Source organism: Lepus europaeus, chromosome 19, assembly GCF_033115175.1.
Source record: "Lepus europaeus isolate LE1 chromosome 19, mLepTim1.pri, whole genome shotgun sequence".
Lineage (NCBI taxonomy): Eukaryota > Metazoa > Chordata > Mammalia > Lagomorpha > Leporidae > Lepus > Lepus europaeus.
Window position 1 is genome coordinate 36,307,255 of NC_084845.1, and position 18,205 is coordinate 36,325,459.

General features: G+C 49.1%; 1 protein-coding gene across 1 annotated transcript in view; it reads right to left on the reverse strand.

Annotated features, from left to right (window-relative positions):
• N4BP1 (NEDD4 binding protein 1) overlaps window positions 1-14,590 on the reverse strand; it is a 46,183-nt gene extending 31,593 nt beyond the window's left edge. Inside the window, exon 1 of the mRNA XM_062175882.1 lies at window positions 14,393-14,590. Coding sequence (XP_062031866.1) covers window positions 14,393-14,590 — 198 coding nt within the window. The remainder of the gene's footprint in view (window positions 1-14,392) is intronic.
• Window positions 14,591-18,205: the final 3,615 nt, after the last annotated feature.

The window sequence follows — 18,205 nt, forward strand, 5'->3', positions numbered from 1 at the left end:
AATTGGCATTCCCAAAGGCAGAATGGCTGGGATGGGCATTTGGTACAGCGGTTAAAGCTTGCATCCCAGGTCGGAGTACCTGGATTCAAACTGCAGCTCCACTTTGGATTCGCACTTAACACTAATGCACAGCCTGGGAGACAGCAGGTGATGGTCCAAGTACGGGAGAGCTGGACTGGTTCCCAGCTCCCAGGTTTGACTTGGTCCAGTCCTGGTTAGTGTGGGGCTGGAGAGTGAAACAGCAGATGGAAGATCTGTTTGATTCTTCCTTTCAAATAAATTAAAAGTAATTAGTCGGTTTTTAAAAGGTGGAAGGACAGTTATCAGTGGCAAGGTCCCATCCTAACGTTGTTGGACTTAAAGGACAGACCACTCATCCCGAAGGGTCTATAGAACACCTAACTGTGCTGACTTTGAAAATGGCCCCCGGCCATGCATTTGGCTTCCTCGGGTTCCATGCAAGAACGCGTGGGCTGGAGTCCCGGCTTCTCTGCTCTGACTACAGCTTCCTGCTAATGCACACCCTGGGAGGCAGCAGGTGGTAACACAAGTAGCTGGACCCTGCCAGCAACATGAAAGACCTGGATAAAGATCCTGGCTCCCAGCTTCAGCTTGCTTCAGCCCTAGCTGTTGTGGACATGTGGGCAGTGAACCAGCAGATGGGAGTACTCCTGCTATTATTTTTTGTGTGCTCTGAAGTATTCAATTTAAAAGAAGAAAAAAACAAATAAAAGGACCACCACAAAAATCCTGGGGACAGGGTGGGAACTGAACACAACAAAATACCCACCAGAATGTCACAAATTCTCTCTAGCAATTCTGGATGATTGGGGGTGAGAGGGGAGGGCAGTAATGCACTCAAAGTTCTACGGGAAACTACTTTCAAATCTATAATTCTATACCTACCTCATTATATAACAAATACATAAAGACATTTCTAGACACATTAAAGGTTCAAAATCTTATTACTTTCTTGGGAAACTTTGACAATGAATTACACCAAAAGTATGGAAGATAAAGTATCAGAACTATAACCCAAGAGTGGTGAATGCAAGTCTGAAGAGCTGAGGAACTGGCTGACAGGGAAAAGGGAGCTCTAGAGGCGCTCTCCCAAAAAGGTGGCTAAATGTATAGATGATATAAAGAAATGCTTCTAAAATATGAGAAGCACGTGGAAAGTAAATTTCACAAGTGGATGAAAACAAGATAAAAATCCTAGGAAGACACAGGTATTGTGGTGCAGCAGGTTAAGCATCCCTTGGGAGCACAGTTCAAGTCCTGGCTGCTCTGCTTCCAATCCAGCTCCCTGCTAACACACGTGGAAAGCAGCAGATGATGGCTCAAGTGCTTCAGCCTGTTTCCCATTTGGGAGACCCAGACAAGTCCCTGGGTCCTGGCTTTGGCTCGGCTCAGGCCCGGCTACTGTGGGCATTTGTAGAGTGAACTGCCAGATGGAAGATCCTAGATCCTTCTCTGTTTCTCCTCCTCTGTGGCTCTGCCTTTCAAGTAGATGAAAGTAAACATTCTCTTAAATTTTAGGAAAATTAAAAGCCACACCATAAAGAAAATGATGTAGCACAGGACATGTCTCTGCATTAACATTTACATGAGTCAGAATTACATAAACTCCATTCTTCAACTACAAAAAACTCTACTGGGAAAAGGGGAGTAGTTTTTGCCTCATTTCTTTTAAAGGGAAATGAATAATGCCTCAAATTGATATGAAATAGCAGAATACTCTTTAAATGAAGTAACCCGAGGAACCAACAGCTAAAACTAGTGAGCAGTGGCCTCTAAGAATTAGGGAGGTTTAGTTGCAATGAACTGCTGTTCTTAGCTACATTCTCTTTCTAGTTGACTTTCTGTTTTAATCATGTGCACAGATTATTTTGGTATACTCCACACCTTCTAATTTTAATAATAAAAAAAAAAAGTAGAGGCCAGTGTTATGGTGCAGTAGGGAAGCTGCGACCTTCAACACTGGCATCCCATATTGCAGTGCTGGTTCGCTACTCCTCTTCCAGTCCAGCCTCCTGCTAGTGTGTCTAGGAAGGCAGCAGATGATGGCCCAAGTGGTTGGGGCCCCGCAACCCATGTGGGAGACCTGGATGGAGTTCCCAGTTCCTGACTTGGGCCTGGCTCAGACCTGGCCGTTGCGGCCATCTGGGGAATGAACCAGCAGATACAAAATCAATCTCTACTCTCCCTTTCCTCCCACTATTTCTCCCCCTCTTTCTGTTGCTCTGCTTTTCAAATAAATAAGTCTTTAAGAACAAAAAGTAGATGCTGTGATAGTGTATCACTAATATTTTTGGCCCTAGTTTTAAGTTTTGCTTGATTTTTGTCTGACACCGAGGTAAGGAATGTTAGCGCTTATAAAATACAAGTGATTCATCCTTGAAATAAACATTTTCTATTATTTCTCTGTTACTTTCCTAGATTAGTCTAATTAAAGAACATTATGCAAGAAGAGCTGAGAACAATTACAAGTGTAACATTAACAACTACTTGGGGGGCGGGCACAGTGGTGCAGTGGGTTAAAGTTCTGGTCTGCAGTCCCAGCATCCCATATGGGTGCCGTTTCGAGTCTCAGTTGCTCCACTTCTGATCCAGCTCTCTGCTATGGCCTGGGAGAGCAGTAGAAGATGGCCCAAGTCCCTGGGCCCTTGCACCCACATGGGAGACCAGGAAGAAGTTCCTGGCTCCTGGCTTCAGACTAGCTCAGCTCCAGCCGTTGCAGCCATCCGGGGAGTGAACCAATAGATGGAAGATCGATCTCTCTCTCTCTCTCTGCCTCTCTGTAACTCTGCCTTTCAAATAAATAAATACATCTAAAAAAACAAACAAACAAACAAAAAAAAAAAAACCAAAACTACTTGGATGTTTTCCATACCATGCAACCAAATGGAAATTAAAATATAAAATGAAACTGCATGTTGTGGGGTGGCCGTCTGGTGCAGCTAGAGTAACACTGCTGCTTGGGACAACCATGTTCCATCTAAGGGCCTGAATTCCAGCCTGTTTCCTGCTAATGTACACCATGAGAGGCAGCAGGCTCAAGTAGTTGGGCCCCTGACACCTAGCTCCTGGTTTCTGGCTTTGGCCTCCCTGTTCTGGCTGTGAACCACTGACTGGAGATCTCTGTGTCTCTCTGCCTTTCGAGTAAGTAAAATTAAAAAGAAAAAGAAACTAGATACTGAGACAAGTAAGTAACTGTAAAGACTTGTGACTAATGCTGATTTCAATTTTTAAATGATAATCATATAAATCCCAATATTTTTATCCTTAAATCAATTTTATACATTTGAATCCACAGAAAATTCATACAGTCCAAAGCTAACTATTATTTACAAACAAATCCATTTGCTTTTCATAGCAATATAATTTGTCCTTAGTACATCCAGATACTATTCAGATGACTAGCCTTTGAAGAAAAACAATCCAGTGAAAGTAAAGTTCTTTGAGATGATTATAGAGAGAGGGCCCTGTCTGCTGCTCTGGACCCACTGGGGATAAAATACAAGCAGATGTTTCTGACGCTCTCCCCCACATCACCAAAACCACCGCGGCAGGAGTAACTGAGCAGTTCTGAGAAATGCTGTACAAAAAGCTCGTCACGCTTCACATGCACAGCCCCTCTTTTTTTTGAACCCTGAAAGAAATGATCTCTTGAGACTTGGGCTCAACTTTTTCATTACTCTTGTGGATTACCTAGTGGCAATTTATTACACTCAAGTTCAGCAGTAAACAATAAAGTTGCTATACGGCATTCTTATATTTCAGATATTTGGCTATCAATTTGTCAGTAAGAAAGACTCTGCAGGAGCTGACACTGTGGCGTAGTAGGCTAAGCTTCTGCCTGCGGCGCCGGCATCCCATATGGGCACCAGTCAAGTCCCAGCTGCTCCTCTTCCAATCCAGCTCTCTGCTATGACCTGGGAAAGCAGATGGCCCAAGTCCTTGGGCCCCTGTATCCCCGTGGGAGACCCAAAAGAAACTCGTGTCTCCTAGCTTTGGATCGGTCTAGCTCTGGCCATTGCAGCCATTTGGGGAATGAACCAGCAGTTGGAAGCCCTTTCTCTCTGCCTCTCCCTCTGTAACTCTACCTCTCCAATAAATAAAATCTTTTTAAAAGCAAAAAAAAAAAAAAAAAAAAAAAGACTCTGCAGACCCAAATACCCTTGTTTGCATTTGAGCATACCTGGCATCTGAATATTTATTTGAGAAACATGGAGAGAGAGAGACATACAGACAAGAAGGAGTGGGCTCCTATCCATGCTGGCTCATTCCCCAAATGCCCACCATGCCAGGACTGGACCAGACCAAAGCAAGGAGCCAGGTACTCAACAGAGGGCTTTCAAGTGGGTGGCAGAAACCCAAATACTTGAGCCATCCCACTCAGGGTCTGCATTACAGGAAGTTGGAATCAGATTCACAGCCAGACTTGCACCCAGGAATTCTGATGTAGGATTCAGGTGTCTCAACCTGGGATCTTAAATCCCTGCCCGTAAACATTTTCAGTCTAGTTAAAAACCAGCCTGTCCTGCAATGCTGTTTTTGTTTACTTTTTTTTTTTTTTTTTTAAAGTGCGGACATACAAGGAACTTCTCTTCATATGCTAAAAGGCATTTCTATCATTCTACCTCTAAAAAACTCAGCCCTTCTGGGCTGACATTTCACAAGCCCAGAGAGAAGCTCCTGGCAATCCCTGCTGGTCAGAACACGGCTAAAACCAGACAGGATCAAAGTGGCTACTTAGGAGCCTGCAAGTCTGATCTGGAGTCAGGTTTCTCTGCACTGCTGTTCACCATCTAGCATCTCTCACTGAGGGAGCACGCTTAGGGACCTGGGCAGGCTCTCTGCAGATTACATATTCCTAGAGGCAGCAGCACAGAGTGCTACCAGCAGAGCATAGGGAGCAAATGACAACTGACAAGACAGGTACAGGACTGAGTACAAGGGAGACACAGGGGCTAAAAATCACAGCAATTCTCGGGAAGGTGGATATGACATACTTTGCCAGCTGCAAGGGCATCACTGTGCCACGACCCCAAACTGAGAGATGTTCACACCTACCATGATCACTGAGGACGGAGAAGCAAAGAAGAGCGACTCAAATGGTTCAAACCAGTTGTTTTCAACCCTGGCCACACATTGGAATTTTCAAGTTTTTTTTTTTTTTTGGGGGGGGGGGCATTGGGAGACTCTTGCATAAACCATGTTTTATGTTCTAAGAGAAAAAAAGAATCAGGGCTGGTGTTGTGACAAAGTAGGAAAAGCCTCTGTCTGTGCCATCCCATTTGTGTTCCGGCTGTTTCACTACAGATCCAGCTCTCTGTTAATGGCCTGGGAAAAGCAGTGGAAAATGGCCCAAGCATTTGGACCCCTGCCACCCACTTGGGAGACTGGCTTTTGCCTGGCCCGGTGCTGGCTGTTGTGGACACCTGTGGAGGGAACCAGCAGACAGAAGATCTATCTGTAGTAACTCTTTCAAATTAAAAAAAAACAAAAAAAATCTTAAAAATGAAAACATGGGGCTGGCACTGTGGCGTAGCAGGTAAAGCCACCGCCTGCAGTGCCAGCATTCTATTAGGGCACCAGTTTGCGCCCTGGCTGCTCCACTTCCGATCCAGCTCTCTGCTATGGTCTGGGAAAGCAGTAGAAGATGGCCCAAGTCCTTGAGCCCCTGCACCCACATGGGAGACTCGGAAGAAGCTCCTGACTCCTGGAGTCAGATCTCCATAGCTCCCACCATTGGGGTCATCTGGGGAGTAAACCAGTAGGTGGAAGACCTCTCTCTCTGCCTCTGCCTCTCTGTAACACTGCCTTTCAAATAAATAATAAAATCTTAAAAAAAAAAAAAAACCCACATATTTAACAGCTTATATAACTATCAGGAAAAAAATTATCAAACACTTCCAAATATGCTCTTTCAACCATAATGGTGTTTTTGGCTCATCCCCAAATTACTTAATTCTTTAGCAAATGCACTTTTGTCTGACACACATTCATGACTGATGAAATGTCTGGACTGTGAACTATATATTGAAATGTTGATTTTTGTTCAACAGATGCCAAATACCTCAGTTTGGCAGAAAAGGTAACCATGAGGCTATGATTTCCCTGTTTTGTCAGACAGTAGGCAGTCTGTACTTAACCAAATAGTTTTATCCCAACATTCCTTTTCCTTTTATTTTTAAAAGATTTTTATTTATTTCAAAGGCAGAGAGACAGAGAGAAGGAGACAGATCTTCCATCCGCTGGTTCACTCCCCAAATGGCCAGGACTGGGCTGGGCCGATCTGAAGCCAGGAGCCTCTTCTGGGTCTCCCATGTGGGTGCAGGGGTCCAAGCACTTGGGCCATCTTCCACTGCTTTCCCCAGGTGCACTAGTAGGGAGTTGGATTGGAAATGGAGCAGCAGGGACTCGAACCGGCACCCTTATGATATGCCTGCACTGCAGGCTGGGGCTTAACATTCTGTGCCACAGAACCCCCAACCTTCCTTCTTCAGTGTTGAAAAACAGTTCCTCAAATGCTCTCTGAACCACTTTCACCTTCCAGCTGGTTCCCTCTTTTATGACTTACCTGTTTGAGTCATGCTTATTTATTTTTAAATTTACACTTTGGGAGGTTTACAGGAGCCAAGCAGGAGATGCCCAAGCAGGCTCACTTGCTAGCACTGTTAACCTGAGTGGCCCAAGAAGGCGCCCGTCATCAGCTGATAAAACCAAGCGTGTCTCAAACGTGGGCTCCCAAAGTGAGTTACAAGCAGCAGAGTTTCACTTGAGCGGCCCCCCATTTTTTTTTTCCTTCTGATGTTGTGTTTCTGTTTCGCAGTTCTCAGCCACACCGACACAGGGACCCATGGATTTAAATCGCCAAGCCAACTTCAAGGCACCCTTCGTATATGTGAATCTGCCCTACGCATGGCCCGAAATTAATCTCTACTTGGCATGTTTTTGGCTCTGACCGTGCGCTAATCTTCAGGTGGACAACAAAGCATCTACGTTCTTTCAGATGAGCGACCTCAACAGAGTCTGGTTTCAGTCTTTTCTGTGTATGTAAGAACATGTCTCAGGACCACAGCACAGAGCACTTACGTGTTTTAAAACTACTCCGATCTATGGCTAAGACTGTGGAACCAAAGCTGAACCCCCTGTTTCTGACTATAAATGAGCAAACAGTTTTCTTTCTCATGGTGTAAAAGTAAAATACATCCCTACCTTCAGATGTATTACTAAATTAGAGTATAATGTTTATTATTGAATCTCTGTTTTAACTAATGAAGAAGAATACTGGAATTTAAATAAGTCTATATTCCTAAAACATAAACATCTAATACCTTAAACACGTTAGCCTTGGGCAGGTGTCTGGGGCAGCCATAAAGCTGCCACGTAGGACATCTGTATGCCACGTTGATGTGCCAGTTTGAGTACTGCTTCCTCCAGATCCAGCTTCCTGCTATATACAATCTGGGAGGCAGAAGATGATGGCTCAAGTCCTTGGGTCACTCCCACCCTTATGAAAGACCTGGATTGGGCTCCAAGCTCCTGGCTTCAGCCTGGTCCAGCCCTGGTCATTGCAGCCATTTGGGGAGTGAATTAGCAGATGGAGACCCCCCGCCCCTCTCTAATTCTGCCTTTCAAATAAATAAAATAAATCTTTAAGAGGGAAAGAAAGTTCTTTAATTACTGCAAGGATTCTCCCCCTGTAATTTTGCTTTTTAAATCCGAGACTGCTAACCTTATAAAATCACATCAATTTCATAAAAGAAACAAGACGTGGTCCTTGATTTCACTAAAACCGCACAATACTGGCTGGCAGTGAAACATGGAAGAAGAAACTACTACAGTCATGTGCAATCACTGACCTCAGAGCACCCCGCATTTCAACATTCTGGTATAACCCCAGAATATTAAAGGGACTGCATCAATCACTGTTTCCTAAGAAGTTGATTCTTATAACCACAGTGAGTAAAAAAAAAAATAGTATTCTAGGAAGTGCAAAAGACTAGCACCCTCCCTTCTGGTAAAATCAAAACAGAAACTCCATGGCACTCCCTGATATCACATCTATGAATATTTCCTCCAATAACCTGTTTAAGAACTCACGAAACCAGGTACCAAGGCCTCCAAGCCAAGAGGCCATGAGACAGCACAGGGTCAGTGTTTACCTTCTGAAGTCAGTGGAATAATTCTCCCAGAACTGCATTTTTTCATCATCCTTAACTTTTTCCTCCTTTACTCCACAAATACACACCTAAAACTCAGTTGGGGAAAGGTCAACCCCCAGCTCCTCTGAAGACTCTTTCTTTTCCTCACAATAAACAATGGAGTGGCTAGGAGGCTACCTTAGCAGTGTCTCCGGTATGTTTTGACTCCTGCTCCCACTCACTCTCCTCCAGGCTGGTGCTTTGCTGTGCCCCTTGGAGGCTACTCACTGCTGTGAAGCAAGCAGCTGCACGCAGCATACTCAGCACTTCAACTCCTGTCTCTCAAAATTCTGATTTCTGCAATTTCTGATTATAGCTTCCAGAATTCTCCAACAGCCACTGGACTTGTGCTCCTGTATGCAGGACTCCCAACAGGGTTTAACGTCCTGTCCCTTTTATTCTCGTGAGTTCGCAATGCCTTTCTGCTTTCTCGAACAAGGCTGGCCATCAGCAACAATTCCCGGGGCCTGCTGCGCCTTGCTCGACAGTCCTGCAGACCACTCAGTTCTGGCGTGCTGGCCTTCTTGACCTTCTGAGTGGAGGAAAGTGTCAGTTACTTGAGAGTTTCTGGGTCAAGAGACACCAGACATTCATGCTGTCTCATCTTCCGTGGCCCTGACTTCACTCCCACAGTCCTTTACATTTGCTCTTTTCCAATGCCCTCCCAGCAGCTAACACGTTCCCTGTCGCCAAGCTCTCCTGGCCCCTGGGGATGAACCAGCATCCACTTTACTGGTACACCACTGCAGGCTCTTGGGGTCATCAATGGCCCTCTCCTCTGAATCTAACCAACTCTGTCTCCTCCTAAAGCAGAGGGCCTGAAAAGGCAGCCCTAAAGCTGAATCTGCTCCACCAACATGCTAGCTGTTTTACGTTTTGTCATTTAGAGATGTACTTTAGTGGAGAGATTCGGCAAAGTGGCTAGATACCATTTGGGGGGCTGGTGCTGTGGAGTAGTGGGTTAAGCCTCTGCCTGCAGTGCCAGCATCCCATAGGCCGCCTGTTCGAGTCCTGGCTGCTCTACTTTCAGTCCGGCTCCCTGCTAAAGACCTGGGAAAGCAGTAGAAGATGGCCCAAGTACATGGGCCCCCGCATGGGCCCAGAAGAAGCTCCTGGCTCCTGGCTTCACATCAGCTCAGCTCAGGCCATTGCGGCCATTTAGGGAGTGAATCAGCAGACGGAAGACCTCTCTGTCTCCCTCTCCCTCTGTAACTCTGTCAAATAAACAAACTTTTTTTTTTTTTTTAAAGGCACCATTTGGGATGCCTGCATCCTTTATCAAGTGCCTGAGTTCAAGACCCAGCTCCACTCCCAGTTTCAGCTTCCTGCTAATGCACACCCTGGGAGGCAGCAGGAGATGAATCCAGTAGCTGGGGCCCTGCCATGCTCACAAGGGGGAGCAGGACCGAGTTCCCAGCTCCTGACTGTTGGCCCAGTCCCTGCTGTTGCTGGCATTTGGAGTGAACCAGTAGATGGGAACACTCTCTCCACCTCCCAAATACTTTCTAAAAAAGACTGTTAGTGAAATATTTTATTCATACAATTTATAGCATGTATAGTTTTAGAGAATATTATCACTTAGAAAAACACAGATTTCACATAAAGATATGCAGCCTCCTGGCCTCTAGACAATGCCACGGTCACCACCCCTGAACCCACAACTGTAGCTGGCTAATACTATGTGTACGGCTTTGTCCTCTGCAGGGCACTGGCGCTTCTACCATGCAGTCACCTCCCCTTACGGTTCTACCTTCCCTCACTCCCCAGGGACTCCTTTCCTCCAGTGCCTGACTGGAAGGACCCCAACTGCTTTGCATCTCTAATCTCTCTTGGCGAAAGAAGTTGCAGCCAGTTCGCACCTCCGATTCCTCTCTGAAATCCAATCCAATCCCTTTGCTTCCATGAGGTTCCATTCCGCACTCCAGCCCCTCGTGGACCATGCCCTCCTCACTCCTGGTCTCCACACTACCGCAGTCCTGTCACACTGCTGTAAAGGCTGCTAGACACTTGCTCTAAAATCACCGCAAACCAGCAAGGAGCCACACTGCTAACAGGAGAGAGATGCAAACACCGAGGCACTTTTTGGAATGGTGAATCTGACTCTCCACCTCCTGCCCTTGGGCTAAAATCCAGGTCCCCCAGCAGGCCTCTGAGCAGTGTGAACTGGCCATTTCCTGCACGACAGGAGTTTGTAACAAAACTGCACTCCTTCACCTCCTTGTAATTTGCACCTGCTTCTCCCTCTGCCAGGGACTCACTGGTCCAAGTGTAAAGGACTCGGACCTAGGGTCTGAGCAGAGTCCCATCTCCGGTCTGCTTCTTGTTTTGAATGAACTTTCAACATCTTCTATCAGGATGTCCTGAGGGGCCCTTCCGCAGGGTAGCTGGTTTACTTCTTTCCTACGCTCTCCTAGAAATCTTTGCCTTACACACACACTGCCCCTTGATTTCAACTCTGCCTCCTTCTAGGCCTCCCCGCTGTTTCGGCTCTCCTGGTTCTGCCTAGGGCCCAGCAACCTTGGTTTGAAGCCAAGACTTGTTTGTAACCTCCTTCAGCAGAGGTGCGTCACTGTACACCTTGGGTGCACTCCCCCACCGCATGCCACTGCTTGTTTCCCTGTCACTCTCCCCTACCAGGCTCTCCTTGAGGGGTAACAGCTAGTACACTTTCTGGGACCTGAGACAATGAGCTGCTTGGTGGCCCTTCCAAGCAACAAACCAATGTATCAACCAGCCTTCCTGCCACTGCCCCCTAAAACCTACTCCCACTCCCCTACACCCATTCAGTTGCCAGGTCCTTGTAAAAACCTTGCCACCTCACTCCCCCAACCCCAGCTCTAAATTGCAACAATTTTCTTTTACTGAGTCTTCTAGTCTCCTCCCAAGCTATCCTCTAGGATTTCAGGCAAATTCTTCCCACCTCAACTCCTCAGACTCCCTACTAAGGCTCCATGGTCTTAGCCTGACATTTGGGTCCTGGCTTCCTCTCTCACAGGGGTTCACACCCTCCACCACGCCACTCCCCGTGTTTTCCAGCTTCTAGGCTTTTGTGCACGACCAACACTGTCTGGAATGCCAGGTACCAGGGGCAGCATCCTCCAACAAATTACTCTTTCACCAAAGTGGCCACTCCATGTGTGTTTCTTCAACCTTTCTCAGCGTTACCACCTTCTACTCAGATGCCTCCATCTGACACTCTCTGGTATAAACTGAGGCCCAACTGAACTTCCAAATTCTCTTCTACTCTAGCCTTTGCAAAAGAGGAGTGAATCAACATTTTAAGAAAACGAATCAAGCCGCCAGATGGAACCCAGAGAGCTGCTCTCACTTATTTTGATCACACACTGTAGCAGATTTAGGAGCTCTTGTTTACTGTAAATTGCCCTTCCCAAAACCTGCTTCTCCCCAGCAGCTTAATGGAAATACCGCGGCTGCAGGGGCTGGCGATGTGGCGCAGCCTGCAACACCATGTATGAGGGCCAGTTAAGTCCAGCCTGCTCCCCTTCAGATCCAGCTCCCTGCTAATGTGCCTGCAAAAGCAGCAGAAGATGGCCCGAGATGCCTGGGCCCTGTCACTCATGTGAGACTCAGATGGAATTCCAGGCTTCTAGCTTTGGCCTAACCCAGCCCTGGCAGTTGGGGCCATCTGGGAGAGGGAACCAGAGGCTGGAAGAGCTCACTCGTGGGTGCTCTCTCTCTGCCCCTCCCTCCCTCCCTCTGTAACTTTGCCTTTCAAATAAATGAATAATTTTTAAAAACCTTGTAGATGCATCAAGTCTGCTTTCCAATTTTTTTTTTTTTTAAATCAAACTAATGGTTACTTGGCCTCCAAATTGAATTAATAGGAATAAAAAAAAGCCCTTCAGTGTGGCATTCAATTCTTTCCCTCAAGGAAAGAAAAAAAAGTACAACTGAGAGGGTTGAGTCAAGAGTAATACATGCAGCAAAGCTAACCAAGCAGCTGACACACTGCTCGGATCAGGCGAAACACAGCTTTTCCAGTTAATTTACATTAACTGTGAGCAGACAGCAAGGAGAACTGGGTGGGGGTGTCTGGCAGCAGGGGCAGGGCCTTTCTGTGGAGCTCCATCTGTGCCAGTGGTGAGTCTCGAGCAGACACAGAACACACCACCGGGGCAGTAAAACTGGACAACTGAGGCCTACGCAGAGAGTTTCTAAACCAGAAAATCGGCTGACAAGGAAGGACTGGCTTCGTAAGCGTTCTGTAAGTCAGAGTTCTTGAGAGTGGGGGAGAGGTGGCAGCAGGCTCCAGTGGGGCCCGGGCAGGAGGAGGTTTCGTCAGTCACTCCAATGCAAGTAGAACCAGGGAGGCAGGGAGTAGGCACTGAAGCAAGGGAGAGACCCTCACAAGAGTGGAGGCAAAGACAACGGAAAGCAGAGGAGCAGATGCTTAAGGGACGGCAGAAGAACTAACTAGACCGGGTCATGTCAGAGTTTTCCAACGTGGAGAGCAGAAGAAACTGGGTAACCAGGAAACGGAAGGAGGGGCTTGGGGAGAGACCAGACAATTGTCTGACAGCAGACAGCTGATCAGGGAAGCAAACTGGATTCAGCATCCAGGTTTTTAGATGAGCTGCGGAGAATAATCATCTGCCCCAGTGTTCCAACCTCCTGTAAACACATTAAAAGCAAGCAAGCACTCAGGGGCCTGAACTGTGGCATGGCAGGGTAGGCCACAGCCACCACCTACAGGGCTGCTTCCCATACGAGCAGGCCACTGCTCCACTTCCCATCCAGCTCTCTGCTGTGGCCTGGGAAAGCAGCAGAGGATGGCCCAAGTGCTTGAGCCCCTGCACCCACGTGGGAGACCCGGAAGCTGCTCCTGGCTCCTGGCTTCAGCCTGACCCAGCCTTGGCTGTTGTGGCCATTTGGGGAGTGAACCAGCAGATGGAAGATACCTCTCTCTGTAACTCTTTCAAATAAAATATAACTTTTTTTTTTTTTTAAAGGAAGTATTCAAGCTACAGTTGTTGAATCTAAGAGCACCAAGAAGACGGAGTTTCCCCGGGCGCCGGGACACCCTCCCCTCCCCCACAGGGCCCATCTGGGAGGCAGGTATCAAGGCCAATGGCTCCGGAAAGCAATGCCCTACTCTGAACCCTGGTGACCTCCACAACCAGACATAGAAACCTGGAGGTACCTGGAGGGAGGACGAGGGACTTCCGGAAGCATCAGCCCACACACTCGAGTGTGGTGTGCGGGTTCCTCCGCGCTGGATGGGCGGAGTGGCTTTCCCCGAAGTCCCCTGTGTGACTCAGGACAGATCTTCCACACCCCACAGGGGAGGAACAGGAAAACGGACAGACCGCCACCTGGAGCCCCAAGCCCCTCAGCCACCTGGCCCTGCTTCCCGCCTTCCCTTTCGCCGGACTCCCTTGCACATGCATGCAACTAAAATGGTTTTTCTCCGCTTCATCTGCCTACGGTCAGGTCATTTCAGCCACTCAATTGTGGAGCCGTCAGAGGGTAGGGATAAAGTTCTCTGTCCTACCAGGGACACGGGCTGTTGCTGTTTTTGGCTTGTGAAGGGAGATGTCGGGTAGCTAGCAGTGTGAAAGGTTTAGACAGGTGAGTCACCGCTCTGAGTTTCAGTTTCCCCAGCTGTTAACTTAAAGAGAAAGACAGGAGCAAGACCATAAAACCGACCTCACTTTATTCTTAAAAGACGGCGCTTCCCACGATTAATACTTCCGGGCCGGACACAACAGCCACACGAGGAACCACGTCACTTTAACCCGCTGTTAGGCATTCTGTCTCCGGAACGCTATCTACCACTGACTACTCCGATGGGTTCTTCCCCATTCTCCAGCTGGGCTGGGATCCCAAAAAGGTCCAGAAGTCCCGTGGGGGCAGTCCTGGAAGGAGGCGAAGGGCTGCGGGCGCATTCCCCCGGGGCCCTGCGCACCATCAGGGGGCCGAGGGGACCGCAAGCGACACCCGCAGCACGGCGCATCCACGCCGGGCCAAGCAGCGCCCCCTTCGGCCCTCAGATATGCTTTCGTCAGCAACGCTTGCAAGGGGGGAAACTGAGGCAGCGGGACGGCGCAGCCAGACACCGAGAACGCAGTTCCCGCCCCAGTCCCACGCAACAGCGCGGCGCGACGGCGGCGGGTGGCGCCCGGGGACCCCCAGCGCGCGGAGGCCGCGGCCGGACTCACCTTGGCGCTGTGCACCGCCTCCTGCGCGCCGCGCAGCTGCAGCCAGATGCGCGCGGGCAACGGCTCCTCGGCCCCCAGCGCACCCAGCACGGCCAGGCTCACGCCGAACAGGCCCTCGATGCGGCCGCGGCTCCGCTCCAGCAGCGCCGCCTTCTCCGCGGGGGCCGTGAACTCGTCGAGCACCGCCCGGGACGCCATGGCGGGCGCGGCCTCCGGCGGCGGCGGCGGCGCCAGCCCCGGAGACCGGCGGCGGCGACGCCCCCTCAGCGCGCTGCCGCTGCGCCCGAGCCCCTCAGGCGGCGTCGGCCGTTGCCGGCCGCCTCGCCCCGGCCCGCACGCAGACCCGGCTACACCATCCCGCCACGGCCACCGCAGCGTGGCAACTGCGGGCGGAGAAACCCTCCACCCCTTCGCTGCCGCCGCCGCCGCCGCCGCCGCGGGCCCGGCCCGGCCCCGCCGCCGCCGCCGCCGCCGCCGCGCACGCGCCCCGCCCTCAGACGTCACTGAGGCTCGCCGCCCCCTGGGGAAGGGCAGTAAGAGGAAGGCGACGGAGGATGACGTCACTCGCAAGCGTCATGGTTGTTGAGGGCAAAGTGATGGCTTCGGAAGCCCTGGCGGCCTTCTTTGATAGGGGCACAGCGCTTTGGGGTAATCAGGTGAATGCAGATTTCTGGTTTTACGTTGCTAGTGCGAGGAGACTTCTCTTTCTCTTCTTATTCCCCTCCCTCCCCTTCCCGTCTTTGTTTCTGTCGGTAAAAATGCTAACAGGAAAAAGAAAAAATGGTAACAGGTATGGAAAACTGAAATGCAAAACATAATTAAGCAAATTCTGGAAAGTGAGGGGTTTTTTTTGAAAAATATTTTATTTTATTTATTTGAAAGGCAGAGTTACAGAGGATAGAGGGAGAGACAGAGACACAGAGAGAGGACTTCCCTCCACTGGTTCGCTCCCCAGATGGCCTCAACAGCTCGGACTGCTGGCGGAAGCCATGAGCTTCTTCTGGGGCTCCCACGTGGGTGTCAGAGATCCAAACTCTTGGGCCATCCTTGCTGGTTTTCCAGGCTAGTAGCAGGGAGCTGGATCAGAAGTGGAACAGCTGGGACTCGAACTGGCACCCATATGGGATGCGGTATCTGCCAGTGGCAGCTTTACCTGCTACAAGGCAGCCCCTGAAAGTGAGTTCTTGGCCGGCGCCGCGGCTCAATAGGCTAATCCTCCGCCTAGCGGCGCCGGCACACCGGGTTCTAGTCCCGGTCGGGGCACCGATCCTGTCCTGGTTGCCCCTCTTCCAGGCCAGCTCTCTGCTGTGGCCAGGGAGTGCAGTGGAGGATGGCCCAAGTCCTTGGGCCCTGCACCCCATGGGAGACCAGGAGAAGCACCTGGCTCCTGCCATCGGATCAGCGCGGTGCGCCGGTCGCAGCGCGCTACCGCGGCGGCCATTGGAGGGTGAACCAACGGCAAAAGGAAGACCTTTCTCTCTGTCTCTCTCTCTCACTGTCCACTCTGCCTGTCAAAAAAAAAAAATTTTTTTTAAAAAAAAGAGAGTTCTTCTGAGAGAGAAGGAGGGGTGTGCGTCATGGAGAGCGCAAAAAGTGGGGGGGTTGAGGACTCACCCATGCTCCTACCCTGGGACTGGGGCAAATAAACCCCAACCCCTCTCCAGTTGTGCCTTCCCTCTGTAAAGTCACAGGTTGCACTTGGTTGGCACTAAGGCCATTCCCAGATCTTCCGGGAAATAAAGAGTTAATTTACTTCCTCTGAGCTAGATGTTGTGGATATAGTAGATAGTTAGGGACGTGGGATTGTTAAGTTCTCGGTCTTACTTCCTAACCTGTAGAGTGTGGGTAGCAATATTACAGTTCCTACTTCTCACTGTGAAAATTGATGTAGTACCTGACATAGTAAGTGCTCACTAAACGGGTTAGCTGTAATGGGAAGAATCCTTTTCTTACGGGTGAGTCCTCAAAACTCATTTATCCAAACAAAGCATCCACAAAGAAGCAATAGTAGAAGTCTTTCTAGTTTAAATACATTTATTTTTAGACATAGGATATTTTTCTTTTTAAAAAAAATAATATATTTGAAAGGCAGAGTTATAGAAGCGGAAAAGGAGACGGAGAGAGAGAAAGAAAGGGAAGAGAGATCTTCCACCCACTGATGCACTCCCCAAATGGCCACAACAGCCAGGACTGAGGCAGGCCCAGCCTGGAGCCAGGAGCCTCTTCTGGGTCTCTCACTTCGGTTCAGGGCCCCAAGCACTTGGAGCCATACTCTGCTGCTTTCCCAGGTGCATCTACAGAGAGCTGGATCGGAAATGGAGCAACCAAGACTCGAACTGGCATCCATATGGGATGCCTGCACCACAGCGCCAGCCCCAGTATTAAAAACAGTGCCTCCACTCCACATTAATCATGTTCCAGATGAGTGAAGAGCTCGATGACATCCATGCCGTTTGTTGTGAGTCCTGATGGTGACTGCTGACACACAGCAGCGGGCTAGGGGGGAAAGTTGTCAACCCAAAGGCAGTGCCAAAGTGGCTAACGTTTTCCCACATCTGAACCATCCATCCTTAACAGAAATCAGCCACGGGTTCGCAGCATCCTCACTGCCAGCCAGCAGAGCAACCCTGCCATGGTCTCCAATCAGGGCCTAGTAAGTTTGGAAATGAGCACGTGCGTGCTTAACGTGCGTTGCACTCCCTGGGACAAAAGGCTTTGCTCTTTCTGTTCTGTGTTCGAGTTTCCCTTTGACACGTTGCATGTCATCTTTGATGTGCTTTTTGTAGGCTTCTTTTGTGAAGCTGGTTTCCTGCAAGAGATGGTTCATGGCAGGGATTTCTGTGCCATGGTACCTTTGCCCTCAGGGTCTTTGGTGCAGGCATCTCCCCCAGAGAGTCATTCAGTGTTGCGCTCTCTACTCGGTCCTCGACTGACCTCCTGGCCCAGCCTGGGAACCCTCTCGTGGTTATTGTATGTGTTGAAGAACGAGGCTGATGAGTTCCTGGAAGATGATTTTGGTGGTGGCTGGAGACCATAGCAACTCCGGCCTTGCAGGGGCCTAGAGCTCAGAGCCCATATGCTGCAGGCTGAGCAGTGCGGGGGGAGGGGAGTGCAGGTGAAAAAAGCAGCAGTAGGGAGATTCTTGTTGATTCCCACATCGCTTCAAGAAGCCAAGCTTGTTTCCCCACGCACTCCCCCTCTGCTAGAGTCTCGGTACTTTGGGTAGATACACAATGGTCCCTTGTATCCACAGGTTCCTCATCTGTAGATTCAAGCAAACCAGGGTCAAAGATGCCTGGAAAAAGAAATTGCGTGTGTACTGAACATGGACAGACTTTTTTCTTATTATTTCCTGTACCAGGGGTGGAGAACCTCTGGCCCATGAGCCGTATAAAGCCCATGAAACCATTTGGTCTGGTCCTGCCAAGAGAACCGCAGCAGGACTCAAAATTTAATAAATCTGTAGCAAGCTAATTTTTAAACTGATCATTTTGTATGGCCTACAAATGCTGTTATTAATATCCAAATGGCTCTTGGCGGGAGAAGGGTTCCCCAGTTCTGCTAAGTAACGCAGCATAACGACTCTTCATTTACCATTTATATTGCATTAGATGTGAGAAGTAACCTAAATATGACTTAAAGTGCACCAGATTTTGTGCATAGGCTGTATGCAAATATGACATCATTTTATGTAAGGACTTGAGCATCCACAGATTTTAGTATTACCGGGAAGTCCTGGCACTCATCCTCTGCAGATGCTACAAAATGACTGTATTAGCTATTATTGTTGCTAACTTAGCAATATATTTAAAG